The sequence below is a fragment of the Ananas comosus genome, linkage group 1 (genome assembly GCF_001540865.1).
Source record: "Ananas comosus cultivar F153 linkage group 1, ASM154086v1, whole genome shotgun sequence".
Lineage (NCBI taxonomy): Eukaryota > Viridiplantae > Streptophyta > Magnoliopsida > Poales > Bromeliaceae > Ananas > Ananas comosus.
Window position 1 is genome coordinate 2,394,330 of NC_033621.1, and position 23,398 is coordinate 2,417,727.

At 38.4% G+C, this 23,398-nt stretch overlaps 4 protein-coding genes across 6 annotated transcripts; 1 reads left to right on the top strand and 3 right to left on the bottom strand.

Annotated features, from left to right (window-relative positions):
- On the bottom strand, window positions 601–3,211 carry LOC109721651. Its single transcript, XM_020249366.1, has 2 exons — window positions 3,034–3,211; window positions 601–1,697 (listed from the first exon to the last, which is right to left on the bottom strand). The coding sequence occupies exon 2, from the start codon at window positions 1,584–1,586 to the stop codon at window positions 786–788; it is 801 nt and encodes a 266-aa protein (XP_020104955.1). The 5' UTR covers window positions 1,587–1,697; window positions 3,034–3,211; the 3' UTR covers window positions 601–785.
- Window positions 4,823–8,423, bottom strand: LOC109718188 (tRNA (guanosine(18)-2'-O)-methyltransferase). 3 transcript variants are annotated; one of them, XM_020244265.1, is made up of 7 exons: window positions 7,782–8,423; window positions 7,098–7,236; window positions 6,782–6,843; window positions 5,973–6,111; window positions 5,407–5,614; window positions 5,168–5,213; window positions 4,823–5,070 (listed from the first exon to the last, which is right to left on the bottom strand). In XM_020244265.1, exons 1-5 carry the CDS (start codon window positions 8,354–8,356, stop codon window positions 5,465–5,467), a joined length of 1,065 nt encoding a protein of 354 aa, XP_020099854.1. In that variant the 5' UTR covers window positions 8,357–8,423; the 3' UTR covers window positions 4,823–5,070; window positions 5,168–5,213; window positions 5,407–5,464. The 3 variants fall into 3 exon arrangements, with proteins under 3 accessions (XP_020099854.1, XP_020099843.1, XP_020099862.1); XM_020244254.1 differs by having other exon boundaries at window positions 4,823–5,213; XM_020244273.1 differs by having other exon boundaries at window positions 4,823–5,213; window positions 5,407–5,602; window positions 7,782–8,421.
- Window positions 8,747–21,904, top strand: LOC109715255. Its single transcript, XM_020240183.1, is given in 8 exon segments — window positions 8,747–8,995; window positions 9,846–9,935; window positions 10,022–10,118; window positions 10,638–10,768; window positions 19,267–19,459; window positions 19,461–19,540; window positions 20,416–20,538; window positions 21,580–21,904. Coding segments are annotated over 8 exon segments (1,065 nt in total). The 5' UTR covers window positions 8,747–8,799; the 3' UTR covers window positions 21,735–21,904.
- Window positions 12,102–18,686, bottom strand: LOC109710260 (methionine--tRNA ligase, chloroplastic/mitochondrial). Its single transcript, XM_020232774.1, has 12 exons — window positions 18,408–18,686; window positions 17,589–17,732; window positions 17,309–17,458; window positions 16,856–17,023; window positions 16,364–16,488; window positions 15,881–15,974; window positions 15,508–15,606; window positions 14,631–14,811; window positions 13,991–14,106; window positions 13,167–13,322; window positions 12,791–12,919; window positions 12,102–12,583 (listed from the first exon to the last, which is right to left on the bottom strand). Exons 1-12 carry the CDS (start codon window positions 18,684–18,686, stop codon window positions 12,419–12,421), a joined length of 1,806 nt encoding a protein of 601 aa, XP_020088363.1. The 3' UTR covers window positions 12,102–12,418.

The window sequence follows — 23,398 nt, forward strand, 5'->3', positions numbered from 1 at the left end:
AATAATGATGACATAATAATCAGATTAAACGTAACTCAGATAAAAACGTGATGTAAGATTGTATAGATGCACTAGTAGGTGTAGAAAAAAAATTAAAGCCATAAAATGAATCAAATCAAATAAATTAAAAAATTAGAGAGTAGAACTAAATTTTTTTAGGTAATTACTACTTAATGGTTCAAAGTTTAGATTAGTTTCATATGTTTTTATGAGAAAATAAATAAATAAATAATTTCTTCTTTTAAAGAGAAATACTCTGTGAACTAGTTTGATATGTTACCAAATTTATATGTTATTTTTGAAATGTATGTACGAATCAATCAAAGTTCTTCATTTTGAAAACAGTAGCATATTATTTTTCTTGTGAAATTAATACTAGTTTATGTATTTTTCACTTCAAGAACATTAGCCACTCCTGTTTCGCTTTCATTTTTATTCCATAAGGAGTTATTTGGTTCCTGAAAAAAGTGTGAAATAAGAAATTTCAAGAAAAAATGTTCATCAAAATTTCTTTTTTGAGATGGAATTACATGGTCCATACACATCATCTAATAAAAAGGGAAATTGCGAAGAAATAAACAAATCATCAAAATTGTTCCATTAATAAAACACTAAACTCCAATTAAACCAATAATGAAGATAAAGTCAACCAGTAAAGAACCAAAACACAAAGCTCCACATTACAAACTAGCATGAATAATAATGCATATCTCACTTACATCATCCATGCACACATAAAATGCGCCTAATATTACCAAATTTGCCTTTCCTTGGAAAGGAAAACTCTATGTGAAAATCTCTCTAACAAGCCAATCAAGGCTAGGATATGCGAAATATAATATTAGAAAGGACGGCAAAGCGAACAGGACGGTCACTAGGATGTACAAGACTAGAACTGCAGCACTCGCGGGAATTGCATATAAGACTATGAGGAGGAAGATGATTACAAGCGGGAACTTCGCGGTCAAGTGAACTAAGAACGCCAGCGACTTGCGAAAGGAAGCTTGAATCCTCTCTCCGTTGAAGAGATTTCCGACGAGGTCCACACGGCGTCCGTTGGAGTCGGAGGTTCCTGCATGTGAAGCTCTTTGGGCTTGATTGAAGTACCCAGTGCTTCCAAGGGTCGTACGGGCATTAGAAGGCCACGCGGGATGGTGGTCGCCGCGAATCGATGGCTGGGATTTTGCCCGCTCGCCATTCATCCCCTCGACCATCCAGAGAAGGAAGTAGTTCTTGCGAGGGAAGGTTAGATTGCCTTTGTAAACAAAGCGGAACGACAAGATGTTGCACCATGGGCAGGAAATGAAGAAAGGAAGCTGGAGGGGTACTGTCGGGAACTTGATTACAGCCCATTGAAGCCCTAAGATGCAATTCTTGCACATGGTGTGGCCACACCATAAGACATACGGCACGTTCTCGACAATGTTAAAGGATTCCCAGCATATTGGGCATTCGAGGCCTTCTTCTCGGCTGGCACACGAAGAACAGTCATCGTCGGAGCAGTCGGGGTTAGCAGTGCAGCACTTTTTTGAAATCAGCTTTTTCCCTAAGCTTCCCGCAATGGCATTTGATGCAAAGTTCCACATTCTGATTGTGGAAGGAGTGGCAGTTTAGGATAGAAGCATTTCCTTTTTGCACTTGGATTGATGAAAGACAAATAGGTGTAAGCTGGAAGAGAGATTCCCTTGACGCCAAACCTGAATCAGCAGAAGTGTAATATACATGTCACTGGCACAGCATGTTTAACATGCATAGAATATGCAATATATAGTTTTTCAGTATGCAAGGAGGATATCGGGATCAGCTACTCTACATTTGATATTGAAACTAGAAAAAGGCAGATAACCAGAGTGTTGATATCAGCAGATGACATGAAACTGCAAGTACAAGGACTACATATGGTGAAGCAGGTGAGTTATTACGACTTCATGTTATTAAATTCTTGATTTGTAAATAAGAAGAAAACAGAGATGGACAGAATTACCATAAACAATCATTATAACACAACATGAAACCGATATTAATGACCGGAACCCAAACAAATTGGCAAACACTCGTCTGATGACCAAACCAGCGCTCAATAACGCACGATAAGCCCTCAGAAAAGCACATTTGTCTTTCCCACCACTCAATAACGCTTGTGTAATGACCAAAACAGTCTACTTGGAAATTCGAATGACGGGTCTTTACTAACATAGTCCAAAGTACTCGAGCTCAACTCACTAATACTAGCTACCCTATCATGTATCCTCATTCTAAACACGACAAACTCTCCCGATTCAAACCTCGACATCCTTATACTCACGTCGACACATGTCACATTCTTTCCCTGGTACACATTTGAGTAACGGACTCCAAAGATGTGTGGGCAACTACTTTGCGAGCATTCTCAACCGAACGAAAGCAACATCTATAACGCTTAATTAGGTAATCCACATGATAGAACCTTACAGAATGGATCCGATTCGATTGCTATCATTACTTTAGTAGTTTATTACCACTAACAATAAGTGAAACTAATAGACCTTTTTATTAGTTTATTACCAGTTATTTTAGCTTCAGCATTCTTCACATACATTGATGCTAAAATCAAGTATCCCTCCAGATGACCAGTATAATGTATTAGACATAGCAAGACATGGCAAAACAGACATCTTTTCCACCAAAAAATAAAATACATGAAAGAATTCTACAAAAATTGCAGCATATTAAGTCTTAAAAAATTGAGTTATCATACGCTACATCCACTCAATAAACACTAAGAGATCAATAGCAAATATAGACTCTATAATCAAAAACCAGTTGAGTAAACGGATACTAAATTGATCTAAACCCTGGGAACCAATTAAAAACCCTTAAAACAATCAAAATCACGCAGATTGAAAGGTTAATTCACTAATTAACACTACGAGATCTCTCCTCCGCGTCAACTTAACCTAATCGCTACAAACACTCCCAAAATCGATATTAAATATCAGAAAAAAGAAAATTCTAATTCCACATGTAGATCTGATGAAGGAGAGCAAATCTCACCATCAACCATCGGGAACGAAGAGATCTGTGTAGCAGGAGAAGGATCGCGGAGAAGAGTCTTCGAGATCGAAACCCACCTCCATTTCTCTCTCCTCTCTCCCTCTCTGTCTCTCTCTCTCTCCTCTTGTCGCTATCGCTCGCTCTCAAATCCACGGGGGAGAGGAGACCTCTTGAATCGACTTGAGAGAACCCCTTTTAACATGGCCCACGAAAGTGTAAAATTACGATATTGGGTTCGCAATATAGAATAATTACCAAAATGCCCTGTCAACTCACCGCATCATACGCCGTTAAAAACGAAAACGAGCAGTGCCGTCTGATTGGGATCGGACGGTCGAGAAATCACAGGTGTTAAGGACCGTAAACGGAATGCGGATTTCATCCAAATATATAATGTACAAAATCAAAATTGAACCATCCAAATCTAATTGCGTAAACTTATTTACTTTGGTAACGGATATATTAAAAATATCATATCAAATTAGAATAGTGGGGTTTGATTTTGTTTGGATATGTCTAATCTAAACAGATTGGATAAAGTAAAATATATTTTATTTAATAACAAATTATTTGCAACAATACATATTCGATTACATAAATAGAGTGGATATTGTTTAGTTATTCACGTAGATCTACTCTAGTTTGTTGACATGACACGGATCACATCATCATTCTCAAAGTTTCAATTCTATCAATTTAGCTACGAAAGTTTGATTTGATTTTGATTTTCTCTTGGCAGTTTCGAGTGTAACAATTTAGTTGCATTTCAATCTCGCCTTCAAGTTCAAATTTCAATTTGAATAAGCAAAGTTTTTTAACAAACTGGTGTGGTGGTTTTTTTTTTTTTTTTTACTCCAGGCGATTAATTAAAGTTCCAACACTAAATCCGAAATAAAATGGCAGGAAAAGAAAGGGTAGGTTCAACGGAATCAAACGACTGTATGAGAGAGAAAGAGAGAGAGAGATAGGTAGCACGCTACCCGCTTCGTTTATTTTATTTAGAAATAAACTTAGCTGAAAATATAAAACAACTAGGATTCAAACTTGGGATCTCAGATACCAACCACCAAGCCCTTTGCCAGTTGCCTTTTGCCATACTAAATTGTTACAGTTAACTCTGCAAAGATGAAATGGAAACAATGGGAAAAGCTTATGATTAATTAGAAGGATAAATTGCACGTTTGGTCCTCAAACTATGAGTCGGGTGATTTTCTAACTCGAATTTTCAAAATTATTATAATCAAATCAAACACCTTAATTTAATTAATTAAATATTACTGTACCATAATGTAAAAATGATGTAGAATTTAAAGTATTGGGGCATCACTAATAACAAAACTGCTACATCATTACTACATTAACGATATATTGACATTTAATAAACTAAATTGAAAGAACTTGATTCCAACAAATCGAAAAGATAAGAGTCTGAAATTACAATAAATTAAAATTTGAGAATCAAAATGTCAGTGTGTCTTCTAGTTTGAGGACCAAACATGCAATTTAACCTTAATTAAAACTTACAAGCAACATGTTCCCCCACAAACTGCAAGGAATTGAATGAGCATGTCTCCCCTACAACTGCAAGAAGTTACTGCAGGATATCAGAGACTTACGCAAAGTGAATTATTTACTCATAGATGCCATGTGAATCACTGGTGGAAAGTAAAGGACTGTTTGGATGCATGGATCTTCTGCGACCGGTCACCGGCCGAAGATGTCACAGCTAGCGCCTTTTAGATGGGCGTAATAACTTGGAGATCAACCATAATGTGATGACATTAGAGACTTTCAAGAAAATAAAATAATTGCTAGCACTTCTTTAAACAGCTCTGCTCAAACACGACACGATTCAGTGTCCTTCGTATTACCGAAAACCAAAAACAAAGTCGACTACAAAACCAATATGCTTCCAAAATACAGGTTAGATAACACAAAAAAACCCACTTATTAGTGAGAACCCAATGAACCTCATGTGGGCCGATCGTTCATGTTCGCGTTCGGTGAAGCGCAGCGTATCTCGAAGTGTTTCCACTTCTACATGAATAAAGTGAAGCCAACATACATGAATTGCTTCTCTCATCGGAAAGTATCAATAACACGGCGTGCTTCTTGAGAAAAATATAATAAGAACCTGGGAGGAAGTTCTTTTCCTCAACCTTGAGGTACAGTGTTTTGAACTGCAGTTAAAGATAGACATTTTTTCAGGTTATATCTTTGAATGTCAAATCATGCACAGCACATGCAAATAATTTTAGTAAAACTGCAATGATTTCCAATGAAGATGGCTAAACAGTTAGATATTTCAAGTAGTATGTGGTAATAAAGCAGCAAAGTTACTATATGAATTCAATGACTCTAATGCTCGGGTACCTGAAAAGAGTCGGATGGTGACCTGAGACATTAAGCAGCAGTATTAAGTAATTTTATCCTATAGTTTGGCGCTGAGCTTCTCCGCTTTCCTTTTAGCATACTCATGAACAATACTGATAGTGCTCTCCCTATGGCGCAAATAAAACTCCGCAAGCAAGATCTCACTTTCTTCGGGCATCAGATCACCATGATGACCCTGCAAATTATACTATAATTTCATAATAGTTCCCTTCGTATTTTGAAGACAATAGTTTCAATTTATAAATCTCAAGAAATTTCAAAAAAAAAAAGAAAAGAGCACATAGGAAACATGATAGTTTATCAGATATAATACTATCTTAACATAAAAGAGAGATGAATATAATCCCAAAATACATGATTGCTTTTGAATCTGTTCGAAACAAACAGGGAAAGATCACTGATCTCAGCAATAGTATGGTATCACTAAAAATATACTGTCTAATTCAAAAAACCTGGAAGGGCAGTTCTTATGATCTTAAAGGTAATCATTACTCTCGAGACAAGGAAAGATATATGAAGTTAACTGAGAAAGTTCCTATTCTTACAAGGCGAGAAACTCTATCACACACAGCATGGTGCATGAGAATGCCAGCCGCAACAGAAACATTGAAAGAATCCACCATGCCTTTCATCGGAAGCATACAATGCAAGTCTGAAAGGGACAGAGCCTCTTCGCTTATACCCCTGCCATGCAGCAAAAATCGGGATTAATAAGCTGAAATAAATCTCTATCTCTTTTAGTTTTTCCAAAGAAATAAATTATCAATAAATACAAAATGAAAACCAAACCAGTAGCATATTAAAGCACCATAAATGTCGCAAAAAACAATATCTTAATGATGAACCCAAAAAAATTAATCATAGGGTCCATCAAAGAAATATTAAAGTAAGGTAATTATATGCTACTAAAGAGCATCATCCACTAATAAAGCCGTCCCAAAGCATAGATAGGATTGGCAGAATAATTAAGAATGCTCAAAAATAATTTAAAACGATGGGCAGCACATTCCAGACCTTGTCAACCATCCTGAACCAATTTTTCATGTAATCATGATAAAAGGCATAATGATATCCAGAAATATAACTATTAATGGGACGAACTATAGTGTAAAATTCAGTTCATAGATCTTCGTTTGAGAGCATAAAATTATCACAGATCTTGATTATCAATACTGGTAACAAAGAAAGAGTTACTCTGGTGCTCTAGCGAGAAAGAACAATGAGAAATCAACATGCAAAGTATGTGATTTGTGTGGAGTCATTTAACGAGGAACCTCACGGTACCAAATGCAAATGCAATGAATTATCAAATCTCAGAAAGCCAAATACATATGCACATACACAAGATACTTACATATGTTCATTTCCCACAACAATAGCAGTTGGTTGCGACCAATCCAACTCATATACAGAAGCCTGGGAAAGAATCAAAAAGTTATCAATTCAAAGAAAGTAAACCATCTTGATAACTTGTAAATTGATCTTGATTGAAGAATAAAGTGCAAAACATGAAACACCAAACTCATTGAAGAATAAAAAGCTACAAAAGGAATTGCAAATAAGCTATTAAATGTGTCACATTAACAGCCATATACGGGAAACACGGAAGTTCATTGTAGAATTGAGAGACCAAAAAGGTGATCCGACGGACATGGAACATTAATTCATACCGAATCAGTTCCCAAGCGAGCTGTTGCAATGCGATAACCCCGCTTTTTCAATGCCGTAAAGCACTCAGACGGCGAATTCCACAGCTCAATGTCCAGCCATTTCTCAGCACCCATGCTAACATGCCGATTGTCCCGATACCTGTTACAAACAACAAATATCTAACAATAAGCGATTAACAAATTAGTAGAAAATCCCGTTCCGCCCATGGAACAGAAACAAGCAAATGCCCTTTTAGACCCGTCAGAGTTTCCCACCCTCGCTCACAGGATAGTTGCTCATGTTTGTTCCTGCTGTGTAGAGTGTAGTGCATTTCGATGAATGTTATTTGAATAATGCTATTAAGAGAAGCACTATGCTGAGGTCCCTGACGTGCTTCTTTCTGAAGCAAAAGTAAAAGCTCCAATTAGGAGCGTTCTGCTTTCGGATCCTACTGCAGTAGAAGATCCAGGACTCCCTGTTTGCCAATTACTTTGCAGCGGGAAGAAGAAGTAGAAGCTGAGCCAAATAGGCACTAGTAAGCTCATTGTACTCAAATCCAAGCTCTCTCACAATCCTCAGACTAAGTACTAACAAATCAGATCATCCAAATTTGTTACATTGATACGAGAAACCCGATGCCACACTGCTTCGAAGATCAAAGGAGTCAAACAGGGCGTGCCGTTTCACCGCAGGCGTAGCTGCACCTTTTACTGCCGCCGCAGGAGATCACATGCACCGACTGCACCCCGAGCGCGTCCGCCGACCTGAACGCCGCCGACACGTTTCCGAAGTCCGTCAAGCCCTCGACCACCAAGCACACCGAGTAGCTCCGGTTCGCCACCGCCCTCCGAATCCTCTCCTTCCTCGCGTCCATGATGTACGGATCCAGCGCGTCCACCACCTCCCTGCTCGACACCTCCACCGTCCCCGACCTGAAAACATCAATATACGGAAACCACCGCCGCCCCCGTACTTCCTCCGCCAATGGCGGCGGCTCAGCGCGGCGCTCCATCTTCATCAGCCGCTCGATGCGGTCCCCTTTGGTGAGGAGGTCCTCGACGGTGTCGTCGGAAGAAGCGTCGGAGGGAGGATCCATGGCGGGGACGGAGGCGCAGCGCGCCGATAAGGGCTTGTTGGATCCATGGGACCCTAGCCCTAGGAATCGAAGGGGAGAGGAGGGGAGAGGGTGGAAGGGGAGGAAGGGAGAGGGGGGTTGGTTCCGGGTTCTATGGATCGCGGGGGCGAGGGAGGAGAGGGTTAGGGTTTTAGAGGCGATCATTTGAAAGGGATGAAGAGGAGGGAGATGAAGAGTGAAAAGCGAGGAGGTGAGAGGGAATGGATAGGGTTCGACCGTTAACGGCGAACGGTTGATATTTGGGTCGGGTCGGGTCGGGTCGGGTTAAGTTGTGGAGTAAATGGATCGGGTAGCTCAGTTTGACGAAAATAAAAGAAGAGAAGGAAAAGAAAAAAAAAGAGGTAAGAAAATTATTTTCTCTTATTTGAATGTAAACTTGATTTTAATCTCCAAAAATAGCCTAGGAATCTCCAAATAATTTTTTTTTTTTTTGAAAAAAGCGGGTCGGATGTTAGAGGTCCTACCGAACAACTGGATCCGACTCCGAAGAGCTACTCTGATATTATTTATTATTATTATTATTATTATCTCCGGGCATTTTCACGATTTTACGAGCCTCAGCATCGTCGCAGGGGAAACACGGCACGATGCTCTTCTCCTCTTCGTCGTTCCTCGCCTCCCCTCGCCCTCCTCCGTCCATCTCCCTCACCGGGAAAATCACCGCCGTCGACTCCGCGCCCCTATCTCCGCCACGTCATCGATCCAACCCCTCTCCCTCTCGAGCTCTCCATTGGTCCCTCCCCGCCGCCGCCTCCATTTCCTTCCTTCTTTGGTCCACTCCAGGTGCACTCCTTTTTCCTCCTCCTTTTTTTTTTTAACACTCCTTAGCCTCAATTACTTTAATTTTTTTCAAAAAAAAAAATCTACTGCATACAGTGTACTACAGTAGTTTCATAGAGTATCAATTTATATTCCTGCTTTAAGTTGATACAATATATATGTTTTGTCAATAATAAAATTAGCTCGGTAGTTACCATATTTTAAGAAATCATTAGAAAAGGGGTACTATTACAAGGTTCCTCCTCGTAACATGTCTTTATATATTATTAATGTACTGAAGCTCATAATTATTACAATGGTTTTTAGTTAAATTTGCCAGCACATCAATAATTCATAAAAATAAATATTTTGGCGTATCCATCTACTGTATCTAGCGCAGTTGGCAAAGAATATGATGGTTGATACCTGAGATTTCAAGTTCGAAGCCTAATTGATTCACATTTCTAGCGAAAAACAGAACCAAAACACTTTCCATAGAAAAAGCAACGAAATATTCTACGGTATAAACCACGGAATAATAAAGTATAATACTTTATCCTTCCTTGTTTGCAATTCATTATAAGATAGTTTACTACAACTTCCATGTACCATAGTGGGGCATTTTTGAAGTTTTACCTTTATTGATTCCTTGCATTAATCATGCATGTGGTATCATCTTACATTTTACAATCTCTTATTTCTCAGAAAAAAAGAATTATGTAAAATATGAATATTGGTTCGCATGTAATTCCTCGTATTTTCAATTTGTTGTCACCCATAGAAATTCTTAAGCATAATTCAGTTTCACTTCTTTCATAAGGAAAAGAAAAAAAAGGTTGATGTGTAATGGAGTTTTCGGGCATTTGATTTGCAGTGGATGCTGGAATTCTCTCGGGTTTCTCGGGGTTGGAATCGGTTCCCGGACCTCAGCTCCCGCAGTTTGATTTCCTCAACAAATGGAACGGTTCGCGCCCTGCTCACTATCTCTTTTACGTTCGAATATGTTCTTCTCTAATTTTATCATCAAGTATTGTTTTTCGTCTTTCGAAGAGGATAATCAGAAGAAGTATGCTGAGTTCGACTCGCGATTCAAATCTACTACCGTGCTTAAGGAGCTGCTGGAGAAGTCTAGATTGAATAAAGAAAGGTAAGATTAGTTTTTTTTTTTCGACGAATATTTGAATAGAGATTGTTACTGTTCACAAGTTTGATCTTCACCGTAAGTTGTTACAAACTGGGTCTTAATTACACTTCTGCATTGAATTTTTTCTGTAAAAATGGTTGGAGATGTGTGCATGAAATCACCACCTAGCTGTCATCTCATTTTGCGTGTTAAGATTGATTTTTCTCAGATTGCGGCGTTACATGATAGTTAGGTGGTGACTCGAATGTATCAACATTTTTTTCCTAATTTAATGGGGAAATTTTTAATGTAAAAGGGTATATTGCGACTCGTCAGTTACAATTTATAGATTGAGGACCAAATTAGAACTACATTAATAGGATCAGGACCGCTGGTATACATCATCCCCTTTCTGTCAGATGCACTAGTGCTTTGCATCAGAGTATACGGCAGTAACCCTCTTTGAAGTTGTGTTTTTTATCTGACTATAAAATTGCGAAATAAGTGCATGATTGCAAATTAATTGTGTGGATCCTTTTCCAGGAATCAGAAAGAACTCCAAGATAAGTATTGCTTGCGCGGCGCGGAATGGGGTGTGGGTGATTGCTCCACTGAAGGGATGACACAAGAAGAAAGAGATGAGTTTGTTGGAATGCTAAAGAAGAGAAGCAAAGGTGATTAAACTAGCCATGTAACTCAGGTAGTAGTCTTATATGTACAAGAAATTTTTACACTCTACTATCTTTTTTACGAGTAATTTTTGGCCAAGGAGAGTTGCCTATGTTCCACTTACATTTACATGTGGTTGTCAAATTGAGTTACTTTGATTTGATGAAGTTACAATAGAGAAAGCAGAAGAGATTATTATCCCTATATCTAAAGAAAAGGAAGCAATAGCTTGCTTCTAAACAAATATGCACTAAGTAAGTTACTGCTAGGAAAATATTTAGTAGTTTAATGCAATCTGGAAAGAAAATTTCAACATTTTGGTGAAAAGGCTACTATACAACTATGCCACTCTTTTTTAATGAATAATAAATATGTTAGAGCTGTTACATCCATTGAGGATCAACCAAGATCATAGTTCTCTGCCACTTCGATAAAGTGTTTAAGTATAGTCAAGTTGGTTAACTTTGACTTAATCAAAAGCTGCAACGTTGTCAACAACTAACGATATTTACCTTGTTAGAATCAAATCTTACTAAGTGGCAATTTTTAGTTCGATTTAATAGTTGTTTTTGACGGTGGAGACTCAATTGAAACAAATAATAAGGGTCCTGGGTTAAAGTTTGATTGCAACAGTGCGTCCTGGCTTATTGGCTAGGGGCCATCGTATCCGTCGATGCAGAACTTTCTCAACATTACCACAATTCCCCTATGGCCTTCTGGGTATCGCAGAAACCGACGACTTTGAGAGAGTTGGAAGTGTATGAAGTGATAAGAGCCTTGCATCAGTATCATGTGAAAGTGAGCCAGATACAGAGATTTTACAACAGTATTAGGATCTGATATGAGGTACTTAACCCCATCAATTATATTGGTTTCATTGTGCTCTTATTGTGTTGTACCGGAGAGGTAAATTGCCTAAGGAGGTGTTTACACTCCAGGGCTGTTTTTGGATCTACTGATCACCAAGAACGGTTGCAGGAGAATGGAATCTTTTTCGATTTTGTTTCGAGGAAACGCAAAACAGAGGATTTAAAATGACCGATATTTCCTCTTACTTGCTGGATACTGTGAACCTTCATTCAGTACAATCTAAATGACAATGGATTAATGAGAAGATCCTTTTTAATTGGTTAGCATCCTCTTTTCAGATATTCGATATGAAAGGTATAAGAGGGGCTTGTTTGCAGGCATAGTAGTAATATAATAGGTGTAAACTTACGCCGCAAAAAGGGGTGTTCTTATGTTGAAGCATTTCAACAAAAAGGTCTGGGTGTGTGTGGAGATCTTGTTTATTTACTATTAAACGAGTAAGCAACACAGGAACAAAAAAGTGACCAGTATTTCGAATATGACCACTTTATAGATTAGCTGCTGATCTTTTCCATACTATAATTCAAGTTCAAATCATCAAAAATGGAAACATCTACAACTTTCATTTGTTGAAGTCAACATCATTCTTTGAATGCAAATCTAAATTCGACTCAAATATGCAACAAAGATGTGGAAATAGTGGTAGATTAGTGGATTCAACATCAGCAATCTCTGGGACAAAAAGCAGGATCCATGAACAGCTTACGGCTCGGTCTCGGATCCTCCAGCTGATTGCGGGGCATCCATGGCTGCATAACTAATTACGAAAATGTTGAACTTCGTAATTATGCCTCTACGAGTCCCTCACTACGAGAAACCTTTTTCTTGTTCTTCACGACCTTGAGATTTGAATCATTTCCGCCTTCCTTTTCTGTTTCAATCCTCGCAAAGACGGGTTTTGGGTCTGGCATTATGTGGCCTGCTCTCAGCCTTCCCCAATCCGTGTCGCTCTAGAAAAAATAGAAAAGTTAAAAAACAAAGGAGATGATAGCGAAGTAAAAAATTTAAAGTAAAAATAGGGTAAAATTTAGCCAAATGTATATATTCTGTAGGATAACACTCCTCTGCTTTTAACTGTTTTCTTGCTTTATATTCTTTAACATAGAGCTCGTTACATAGTTGCTGAAGAGCAAGCATCAGAAGTGGAGATAACTTACCCACGTTAGTGCTCCAAGTTGATCCTCTGAGAACCCGAGCTGTGAAAAGATTCGCCAACATAGACTTGGAGTAATTGGAGATAATGCTATTGCAATAATCCTCATTGCCTCCAGTATAATTACAAGGTCCTGCTTACAAATGCAAGAATGTGAGCAATTCATTACCACACAATTGCTTCTTGATAAAGTGTATCAGAGACTTGCATGGAATACTAGAAGATGACATAGAGGTACTAGTATCTAATCAATCGGTCGAACCAAGGTTTCTCATTCTTAAGAAAACACCCAGCAAATAACACACCACAATGGCTAAGGAAGTAGGGCTCCCAAAAATTACATAAAGAGGCAGTTAGTGTAAGTGAATGAGGATAATAACCTTTGCGGCCATTTCAGAGCTAGTACCCCCTTGCTTGAATCCAGACCATGGTGCATGCTCATCGATGTACAAGTTACCAGCATTGCCGATTTCAAGAACAGATTCACAAGCTGCTGAGAGTGAGAGATTTTCATAATGGCACCTCGCCTTTTCCACCTACACAAGATGGTTATAATAAAAATAGTACATTGTATATGTAAAAAATAGCTATCATTATAGGTATAACTTAATTAATGATGAAAGAAGAATAGCAACAATAAAAAAAAAATGACAGAATCCAAAAAAAAAAGCAACCAAAAAAAAAAAAAAAAAAAAAAAAAAAAAAAAAAAAAAAAAAAAGAGAAAAGGTTGGCAGTATATCAGAAGGGATATTTTAAGAGAATCTCCAGCTCTCAGAGTGTTGCAGCTGATATATCAGAAGGGTTTAAGAGAATCTCCAGTTCTCAGAATGATGTAGCTTGACTAACTCAGATCTCACATATTAAAGATTGCTATGTAAAAAATTTATATTCCAGTGGCAACAGCAATAGTGATTCTTTTACTCAAACAACTCCTGTATATGTTCTTCCAGCTTTAAAAACCCAACCATAATTTTATGACTTCCAAAACTAAGTACCGTTCTTGTATAACATCAAATTTCAAGATCAATCAATAGTTCGCCATACAAAAGTAATGTCAGAACTGCTTGAGAAGGAAATTAAGTTTTACACGCTAAAAACATTGTCGACAACAGACAATTTTTCAAAAGGATTGTAGTAGTCAAACACCATTTTAGAAGATTTTGTTGTAAATGAAATGATCAATTAGGTATTACTATGTCATACCAATTTCTCCACAGTATCTTTGAATGGATTTCCTTCTGCTGCTGCCATGGAATCAAAAGGTAATGTGGATTGGCAATTCTTCTTCAGAAGTCCAAGGGTCCGGTTGAGAAGGTTTCCTGCTCATATAAAATAACAATTAAGTTACAAGACAGTCACAATTCACAAACTCAGATGAAGGATAAGGGGCTTTACATATATACATCCCTGCAAAATCATCTCTCTACATATTTCTTTGTAAAATATGAATTTTTTATATAAGCACCTTGAAAGTGTAGTTTGTAACACAAATGCCGTTACATTATGATAGGGTCAGGCAAATTCATGGGGGGAAGTTGGTTTTCTATTAGAAAATATTTCTCCTAGTGGTTCATTTTTCTGAGTATGCGGTGTATATATAAAAAATCAACATTTTGAAGGGAATATACAGAAATCTCGGATACCCTTTAAAAGAACTTTCTTAGCCGCCTTCCGCCCTTCAGTGGTTCATTAGACAAAAAAAGAGGAGAAAATTTTTTTTGCAGGCAACAGGCTTTAACACGAATACCTTAATGTAAGTAAATATTACTATATTGATATTTGAACGTCTTGAAAACCTTCCAACTAGAACAACAGGTTAATGGGGAACTCAAACAAATATTACCAACAGTATTTGCGAGGTGCGCGTTAACTATATTGATGAAGCGATCCTCTGAGTAGTCCCCATCATTCCCGAACTCCACTTCCCTCAAGAAGAAATACCTAACAGCATCAGCTCCAAATCTGTGCACCAGATCCTTTGGCTCAAGTGTGTTTCCCAAGGATTTCCCCATCTTCATACCATCCTAAAATTTTCAAAATAAAAAGCAGTGCTGCATGAAATGAAAATGAATGTATGAGATAGAAATCATGAAACTTATAAATAAAATGTACATGACAAAAGAAAATGAGAAAAAGGTTTAAAGAAAAGATTCTTGATATTTACCCTGATACCATTAAGAAAAAACATACAAGTTAAAAAAATTTGTTTTTTAAAGTAATATTGCAGCCTTATTAGAATAAAATGATTTTTGACAAATAAAGTAATCCTCTTTTTAAGGAACCCCGGAAAGTAGGCTCCCACAGTGAAGCCATTTCAGTTTAGAAAATGTGCAAATATGTAATGCAAGAGATCCACCGATAAGCAATTTAAGAACAAAGAATCTTGGCCATAATAAAAAGTTCATAGGTATCTTATTATCTCAGCAAAAAAGGAGACATAATTCTCGAGTGCTAACTAAATGAACATTGAGAAGCACTTAATACTGTTAATTAGACATAGGCATTCTACTAAAGATCGATTTTATAATTCTCTTGTGGAGCCACAAGAAAATACGGTGTTTTGATGGGAGCCACATAATCAGATAAAGAAAAGCATGCAATGCATAGAAAGCTTTCAGTCAAAATACAAAAAACGGATTGATATTATCATTTTACTGCTTTATTAATCATTTTTTGAATCCAAAGATTGCAACAAGACAAAATTGATAGAGCATAAGTACCTTTGTCAAAAAGCCATGGCCAAAAACCATTTTCGGAAGAGTTAATCCAGCAGACATTAACATCGCTGGCCAATAAACTGCGTGAAACCGCAAGATATCCTGCATAGTGCAGACATCAGGAATGACCAGTAATAATGAAAACACGGGTATAAGAGATCCAGAACTACCGGCATATTATATACTGGGAATTGCATGGAAATATACAGCATGCTACAAAGTAAATCATTGATGTACCTTCTAGCATGAGATCAAACATATTGTATGATAAAATTCTCTGATACAATATTACTGATATGGCAAAAAATTAGCAACCTTCACTATCAGTTAACAAGAAAAACTTTCCTACAAATATAACAAAAATTAAGTAAGCTACCTTGCCTATTAAGTGCAATGAGGCAGGCCAGCCAGAATTAACAGCTTGTTGTAAACTTGGACTCTCCTCATTCTCTAACAATGCAGAAATATAACTGTAGGGAAAGAAAGAAAATTATGTCACTGCATAGAGACTAAGTACTCGTGAATTATATCACCGGATTAGAGTTAGTCTCGCAAATAAATTAACAAAATCATGTAGTTCTTGACCAAAAGAAAAGAAAAGAAAAACATTAACTCTAGCAGGCGAGGGTACTAATTTTGTATTTAAAGTGAAGGGGACGTAGAACTAAGTGGCAAGAAAAGGATTATAAAGCAGCAAAAGTGTCCAAAATAAACATTTATATCACCATTTATTGATGCGAGAGATCCAAGGTATAGTGAAGTACTGTCAACCTTTTAGATCTTACAAAATAATGCAAATAATACAAATAATAATGTGCAAACTGCAATGAAAGCTAAAGATGTAAGTTGACAATCTTACCCCAACAAAGCATCAAACCATACATAAATAGTTTGCTTATTGTCGTTTGGCACTGGTATGCCCCAGTCCACAGAAGAACGGGATATAGAAAAGTCTCTTAATCCACCATTAATCCAGCTTTGCACCTAAAATCGCATTTGAATTTAAAAGTGCAATTTGAAGTCTAAACATACACAATTTCATGCAAACATGAACTAATGAACTAAAATGCATCAAACTATATTGCATTTCTGACAATAGTAGAACGATAAAAATGCACAACGTAAACAAAAACAAAGCAAAAACATAATAAATATCAAATTGGGTTGATGGAAAAAAGAAAAACTTTTACTCTTTTGAATTCTAGTAACAAGAATAATAGATCAACATTAACTACAAAAATGGCGGACACAATTACTGTTCTTCAAGCTTAATCTGTGGGGAAAGAAGTATTGGCAGGTGAAATTACAAACATAAGAAATCACAGTAATAGGAAAGACGTGAATTATTCACCTCATTTAAGCGAAAAGAAGGCTTCACAAAATCTGGGTTGCTTAGCAATAAATCTTCCAATTTCTTCTGATACTTCGATAAGGCAAAAAAGAAGTTATCCTCCTTCCGAAGTACACAAGGCTTTAGGTGCATAGGGCAACATTTATTCTCAAGCAATTCTTTCTCATCCTGTACATTATCACCAGAAAAGGAAGTTAGAAGCAACTTTTATGCATACAAGCTCATGGAAAAAAAGCAACATTCATGCACACTATACTGTAAGTTTGACTGGGAAGCACATCTCTGCAATATTTCGAGTAGCACTCTTTTTTAACAAACTTGGCGCTCAAAGCAGCACCACACAAAAGCACTTGAAGTTCAATTCATAAAATATCTCATTAGAACCAATTGATTATTTTCCCAATTTCCTCCTGTAAACAGCCATATATCTAAACAAATGATATGTAAATTTACCTTGTACTCCTCACAATTTATGCAGTAGAGCCCCTCGTAGTCAGCCCTATATATGTCGCCATTGTTTAGTACTCTAGAGTAGAACTCCTTCACGACAGCTTCATGTCTTGAACTGGTAGTCCGAATAAATTTATCATATTTTATATCGAGCTGCAAATTAACAAACAATATGAATAGTCAAGTTACGCAGGAATTTTGTCAGTTCAACCTATAACCTAAACAACTTGAAAAAGAATAGTTTTATAGAGAAAATCAAAAACCCAAATGCACAGGCACGTACATCTGCCCAAAGCAAGCGGTAAGAATGGGAAATGGTGTTGCAGTGCTCGCTCGGGCTATTGCCGCTAGCTTCTGCTGCTGCAGCAATTTTCTCTCCATGCTCATCTGTTCCTGTGATGAATATAACCTTCTTCCCTAGAAGCCTCTGTTGCCAGATTAGCACCATTAAGATAAATTTTGAAGTCCTAGGGTGATGTATGCATTATATTAGTAAGTATTTTAATAATCAGTTCTATTGAATTCCTGAAAAACAACTTACTAAAAAGAGATTAAAGCTTTAGAAAGCATCGACAAGCTAAGACCCAATTCTACTCAATTAGAACATCAACGAATATGATCACTAAGTAGAAAACCACAATATGGTGTCGTTTTACACAAAATTAGAAAATTAATGCACAATTAACGAGCCTAAACTCTCCAATTAAGGGGGCAAGAGGGATTTGGTAGCAGTTGACGTTAAACCCCAAAGATTGAGGAAACAACTAAAACAATGACAATGATGGGGCTTCTTATCCATATTCAAACTGCCTAAACACACTAGCCACATATCGTCGACGAGCTATCACCCAATTCTAGTAAATTAGAGCCTCAATGAGCAAGATCACAAAGTACAAGTGCACAAAATGGTATCTTTTCATACAAAATTAGAAAATTAATGCGCAATTAACGAGCCTACACACTGCACTCAAGGGGCATTAGGGATTTCATAACAGTAGACATCAAAACCCAGAGACTGAGGCAGCAACTAAAAATTGACCATGATTGAGCTTCGCACCCACACTTAAAACTTCTCAACACACTTAAAACTTCTTAAACACACCTGGAACCGGGCGATGGCGTCGGCGGCGATGGTGGTGTAGGCGCTGCCCATGTGGGGCGGCGCGTTCACGTAGTAGAGCGGCGTCGTGAGCACGAAAGGAGGCGCCTTGGAGGGCTCCTTCGCACCCTCGGGGTCGGCGCCGAGAGGGAGGGAGGATACGCGCGGCGCCGCCGAGGAGGAGGAGGAGCATCGGCGGCGGAGGAGGAGCGGGAGGGGGGAGGAGCGGGGCGCGAGGAGGGGGTAGGGTCGGAGGGAGGAGAGCAGGGCTCGCCCCGCCATGGATGAAGCTCGGAGCCTTGGTCTCGTCCCTCCGGAAGCAGCAGCAGCGGCCCGGGGGAGGGGACGTTATCGTTGAATGCTTCGCGCTGAGACGGCTTCACGCGTCGACCGTAAAATCACCAGTCGTTCCCTGTGCTTTAAGAATCGTGCCGAGCAAAGATGGACAATAGCGGAGAGATAAAATGGACTCACTCGGCTCAACGGGTAGCGAATCCGGGCCATCCAGCCATCTGTCCATCACGGCCCGTTCCAATTGGGGCTAGCTCGGCCGGGCCGTCCCCGATAAAATCCAAAACTATAATATATATTTATAGAGTCCGGCTAATATTCTCTCATGAGTATAAACTTTTTTGTACTCATAAATTTTTTGTCGTTAAATCTAACTCCTTTGATTCTTTTCATCTATTACATCATACTATTCAATCAACTACTCACTCAATCCTAGAGTACCACTATTATTCTAATCAGAAATCCCTATTATATAATATATAGTAGTCCTATCCAATATTTATATATAAAGAATTAGAATAATAGGCAATAGTGTTTCGTTTCGTTCATTCAATATTATTGGTTTGTTTAGGTCCTTGGCATCGGGCCGCCATGGGCTCTTCTCCTCCTCCCCTTCCCCTTCATGGGAGGAGCGGGCGCGGGGGTGACGAGGAGAGGGAGAGGGAGAGGGAGAAGGAGCAGCGGCCGCGGTTCTTCGACGCGAAGGCTCGGGCGAAGTGCTGGCAGAAGGCGGCGGTGGTGAGCGGGCGGCATCCGGAGCGCTGGCAACGTCGTCTGCAAGCGCTTCTGGAACTGCCACGGCTGCCTCTGCTACGAGTACGATCACATCGTCCCCTTCTCCAAAGGCACCCACACACACCCCTTCTTCTCCTTTTTTTTTTTTGAACTTTTCTTTTAATTTTCTTTTTTCTGAGAGGTCACAAATTTTGGACGCTTCAATCTTAATCTCCCCCCCATTTTGTGTAGTGTTGTTGTTAGATAAAGTGCTGTTTCAGTAACTAGTTGAGTAGTACTTTACTTTTTAGAAGATAGAAAATGTAGTGTATTAAAATTCCTTCAAATCATCAGTTTTAACTTCTAGGACTCGGAAGCTCGTTATGGTTCTGCAAAAGCACCGTACTATTCTATTTGCCAAATGTTCTACCGGAGGCGATAATTATTTTGTTGAAAGCAGAAGCAGAAGTGGAGCCAACCAGACACTATAGCACTTCTTAGACAACACTTTATCTAACAGTTCTACACCCTGCATCCCAAGGATTTAAGTGCCATGGCACGGGATGGTGTTGAAAACTTGCCAGCATTGTACGGTACGGTGCGTGTTAGGTCATGTCGATGCGTGTCAATCATAAAAAAAATATATTTGTGCCGATACGTAATGGCATGAAGTATTTACTTTCTTTAGTAACAGAATATGCCAATTATTTATTATGTATTTTTATCAAATCTTTTAAATTTTATTAAGAAAATTACTTACTATTCAAAAATAGAGGGTTTTAAGTTGTGCCATCGGCACGAAGGTTGTATCGTGCCGATATTTTGCTGGCACGATACGGCATAATGGATACGGCCCGTGCCGATAGGCACTATAATCGTTGTTGCATCCTACATCAGGTTGGGCCAGACAGGCGTCTAGTCTTGATTTTGTTCTAGAATGGATGCTTTTACGGGTAGTAGTAAGCGGTTCCATTCGATCTGAATATGAAGAGAATGGTTCGTGTAGGCGGAGAGTCGACTGCGGATAACTGCCAAATTCTGCAAACAAGGGTGAACAGGTTCAAATCGGACAAGGAATGGGTGGGCAAGGCTGAGCTCAAAGGTTTCTCCTGCGATATTCAGTTCACTGGTGAGTGTCTCCCCTTTCCACACCACGGTTGTGAATTAATTTTGCGTCACTTATCTGATGTTGGAAAAGAAAAATTTCATGTTATCTGTAGTTTCGTATTACTTAAGCTCTGCTGTAATACTCAAAAATGAGAGCCCAAACTCGAAATTATAAACCTCGACCATAAGATGATTAGGCGAAAGGCGAAAGCACATTCTAATATAGGCCTGAGAAGTATTGCGCGGGTCTCCTATAAGAATCCAGCACAAGACATATTTCATCACGAAACGAGGCTATTATTGGAGGCTGTTACATTTAAATTTCAGCACTTATTTGTTGTATCCTTGATCCAGAGGGATTAGCCGAGAAGATGGGAATGGTTTCGGGGATAATTATGCAGTTGAAAGCATTAAGAGGAAGTTTGATAAGGTTACAGCAATAAATATGCAAGTTTTTCGACGAACTAAATGTGCCAGCTGCCCAGCTTAGTTTCATCATTCATAGGATTTCATCTTCAAAACCATGTTGTCGGATCCTTTAAATCGTTATGCAACTGGCTAAATTTTTGAAACACCAACAAACTTCCTGGCTCACCCTTAAGATGACCTAGTTCATGTAACTCAAGATCTGCCTGTGTTCTGATTCTTCTGAATATACTGGGATATAACTCCTTCATTACCAACTCAAAGTTCAAATTCATGTCCACATCCAGTGTACCCTCAATTCCAATATTTTGAGAAGAGTAAGGTGTTTGCAGAGGGAAAACTAGGGAAGTGTTAAGGCTTTTTTATCACTTGAAACCGTCTGTGGTATGTTCTAGTTTTGCTTTGCACAGCAATCTGGGGAATACTAGCTATAGTGCTCCAAACAAGTGGAATAGATTTTAAGCATAACTCCGAGTAACAAGTTGATACGCCCATTTGACCCGAATTCGTTTTGATATTTTATGCTAAATCATTCTTTTGGACATTTATTCTTGCTGCACCGCACATTCATTCATTTTTACTATCTCGAAACACGGCTTGGCGTTTGATATCTATAGCGCTGCATGTTGATTTGCAGACAAGGAGCTCGACATAATCGAGATGGCGGTGTACGGGGATGTCATCCGCCCGGGGAAACAATGCCGGTGCAGAACTGTTGCTGAAATGCTCGGGCAGATGAAGTCGAAGAACCACTTGGCCGCCTGCGAGCTACCATACAAAGAACCACAATGAACCTGCATTCGCCGTAGTTTTTTTTTTTTTTTTCATTTTAGCATTGTGTTGTACTATACTATTATTTAATATAAATTAGATATACTTTATTTGAATGGCATGGCTGATGTTTGACTCCAACTCCCAATCAATGTTAGATGGGTTTTATCTGATCTCTCTTTTTACGACCTGAAAGCTTGATGCTATGTGATGATACCTATCTACACCATTTTGTTTGTAGGAAATGTCGTGCGATGCTCGCCATTTCAGCAGGCCAATGCAGCTCGCCTATTCTATGCCATGGCCAATTCAGCTGGCCTATTCTGTGTGTATGGCACGATACTTTGTTTAAATGGCTTCCTAGGAGACAAAGCAAGACGGGAGAACGGGAAAATAATTGATTGGACTTGGTACGCTGCGTGTGCTTGACAAGCTATCTGTCTCATCTTTACTTTGGAATATGCGATAAATTTGTTCACATCTTAATATTTTTTATTTTGAAGTTGCAGAAATTAAAGCAAATGTGTGACAAAAGACAGTTCTGTAGGGATTGCCAGTAATTGAGCTCCAATTTATTCCAAATTATTTTTTTTTATTTCTACTTTGATTAAATTATATTTTCTGAACTAAGTCTAAAGTAAACATTTCTAGTATACCAAGGTCCTAAAAAATAGAAAATAGGAATTAACTATAATAGAAATTTACGGACCGTCCCTAGCACAAGTGGCAAAATGGGTTGGTGATTGGTACCTAAGACCCAAGTTCGAATCATAGTTGATTTACATTTACAGCTAAGTTTATTTCTAAATAAAATAAATGAAGCGGGTAGTATGCTATCTTTCTCTAAAAAAAAAAACTATAATAGAAATTTCTTAACTCTTGAATTTATAATAGTACTCTCACAAAATAGTAAACTCTATATATATCTTCCAGGATAAAAAATAGATAGCAAACACTATTTTTTTAGTATGGATAATATTTTAATTTTTCTCCACAAAATAGTTATATAAAGAAAAGGCTTAAAGTAATATGAAAGGTTCATGGGCAAGTGTTCAGAAAAGGAACAAAAAAAAGGAAGGGAAAAAAAAAAAAGAAGGGAAAAGGACACAGTGTTCAGAAAGAGCAAAAAAACAGTAATTTACTTACACTTTTAATCCATGTTGCTGCCTTTTAATTACCATCATTAACAAAAAGAAGAACGGAATTGACATAATAGAAAGATATGTAGGACAAACATTTTATAGGCACCGTGCCCAAACAATTTGTTTGGGCATGGTGCCCGAATGGGCGCCGCGTGTGCAGCGGCACCTATCCGCACCCTCCTTTCCCCCTCTTTCTCTTTCTTCTTATAAACCGAGCCCACCATTTTTTTTTTTTTTTGAGGGTTCGGTTTTTAGGAAGAGAGAAAAAGAGAGGGGGAAGGGAGGGTGCAGATGGGCGCCGCTGTTTTGAGGGTGCGGATCCGGGCACCGTGTCCAAACAAATTGTTTGAGCATGGTGCCCATAAAATTTTTGTCCAGATATGTACGGGGAGAGAGAATCAAAATATTGAGGTGGACTCACTCAATAATTGTAGTAAAAGCGAAAGGATCATGGCTTGTTTTCCATATTAAAGTTAAGCTTGGTTTTTGTTATAGAGCATGCTGTCGATTGATGCAGTGCTTTTTAAAAGTTATTTACAAAAA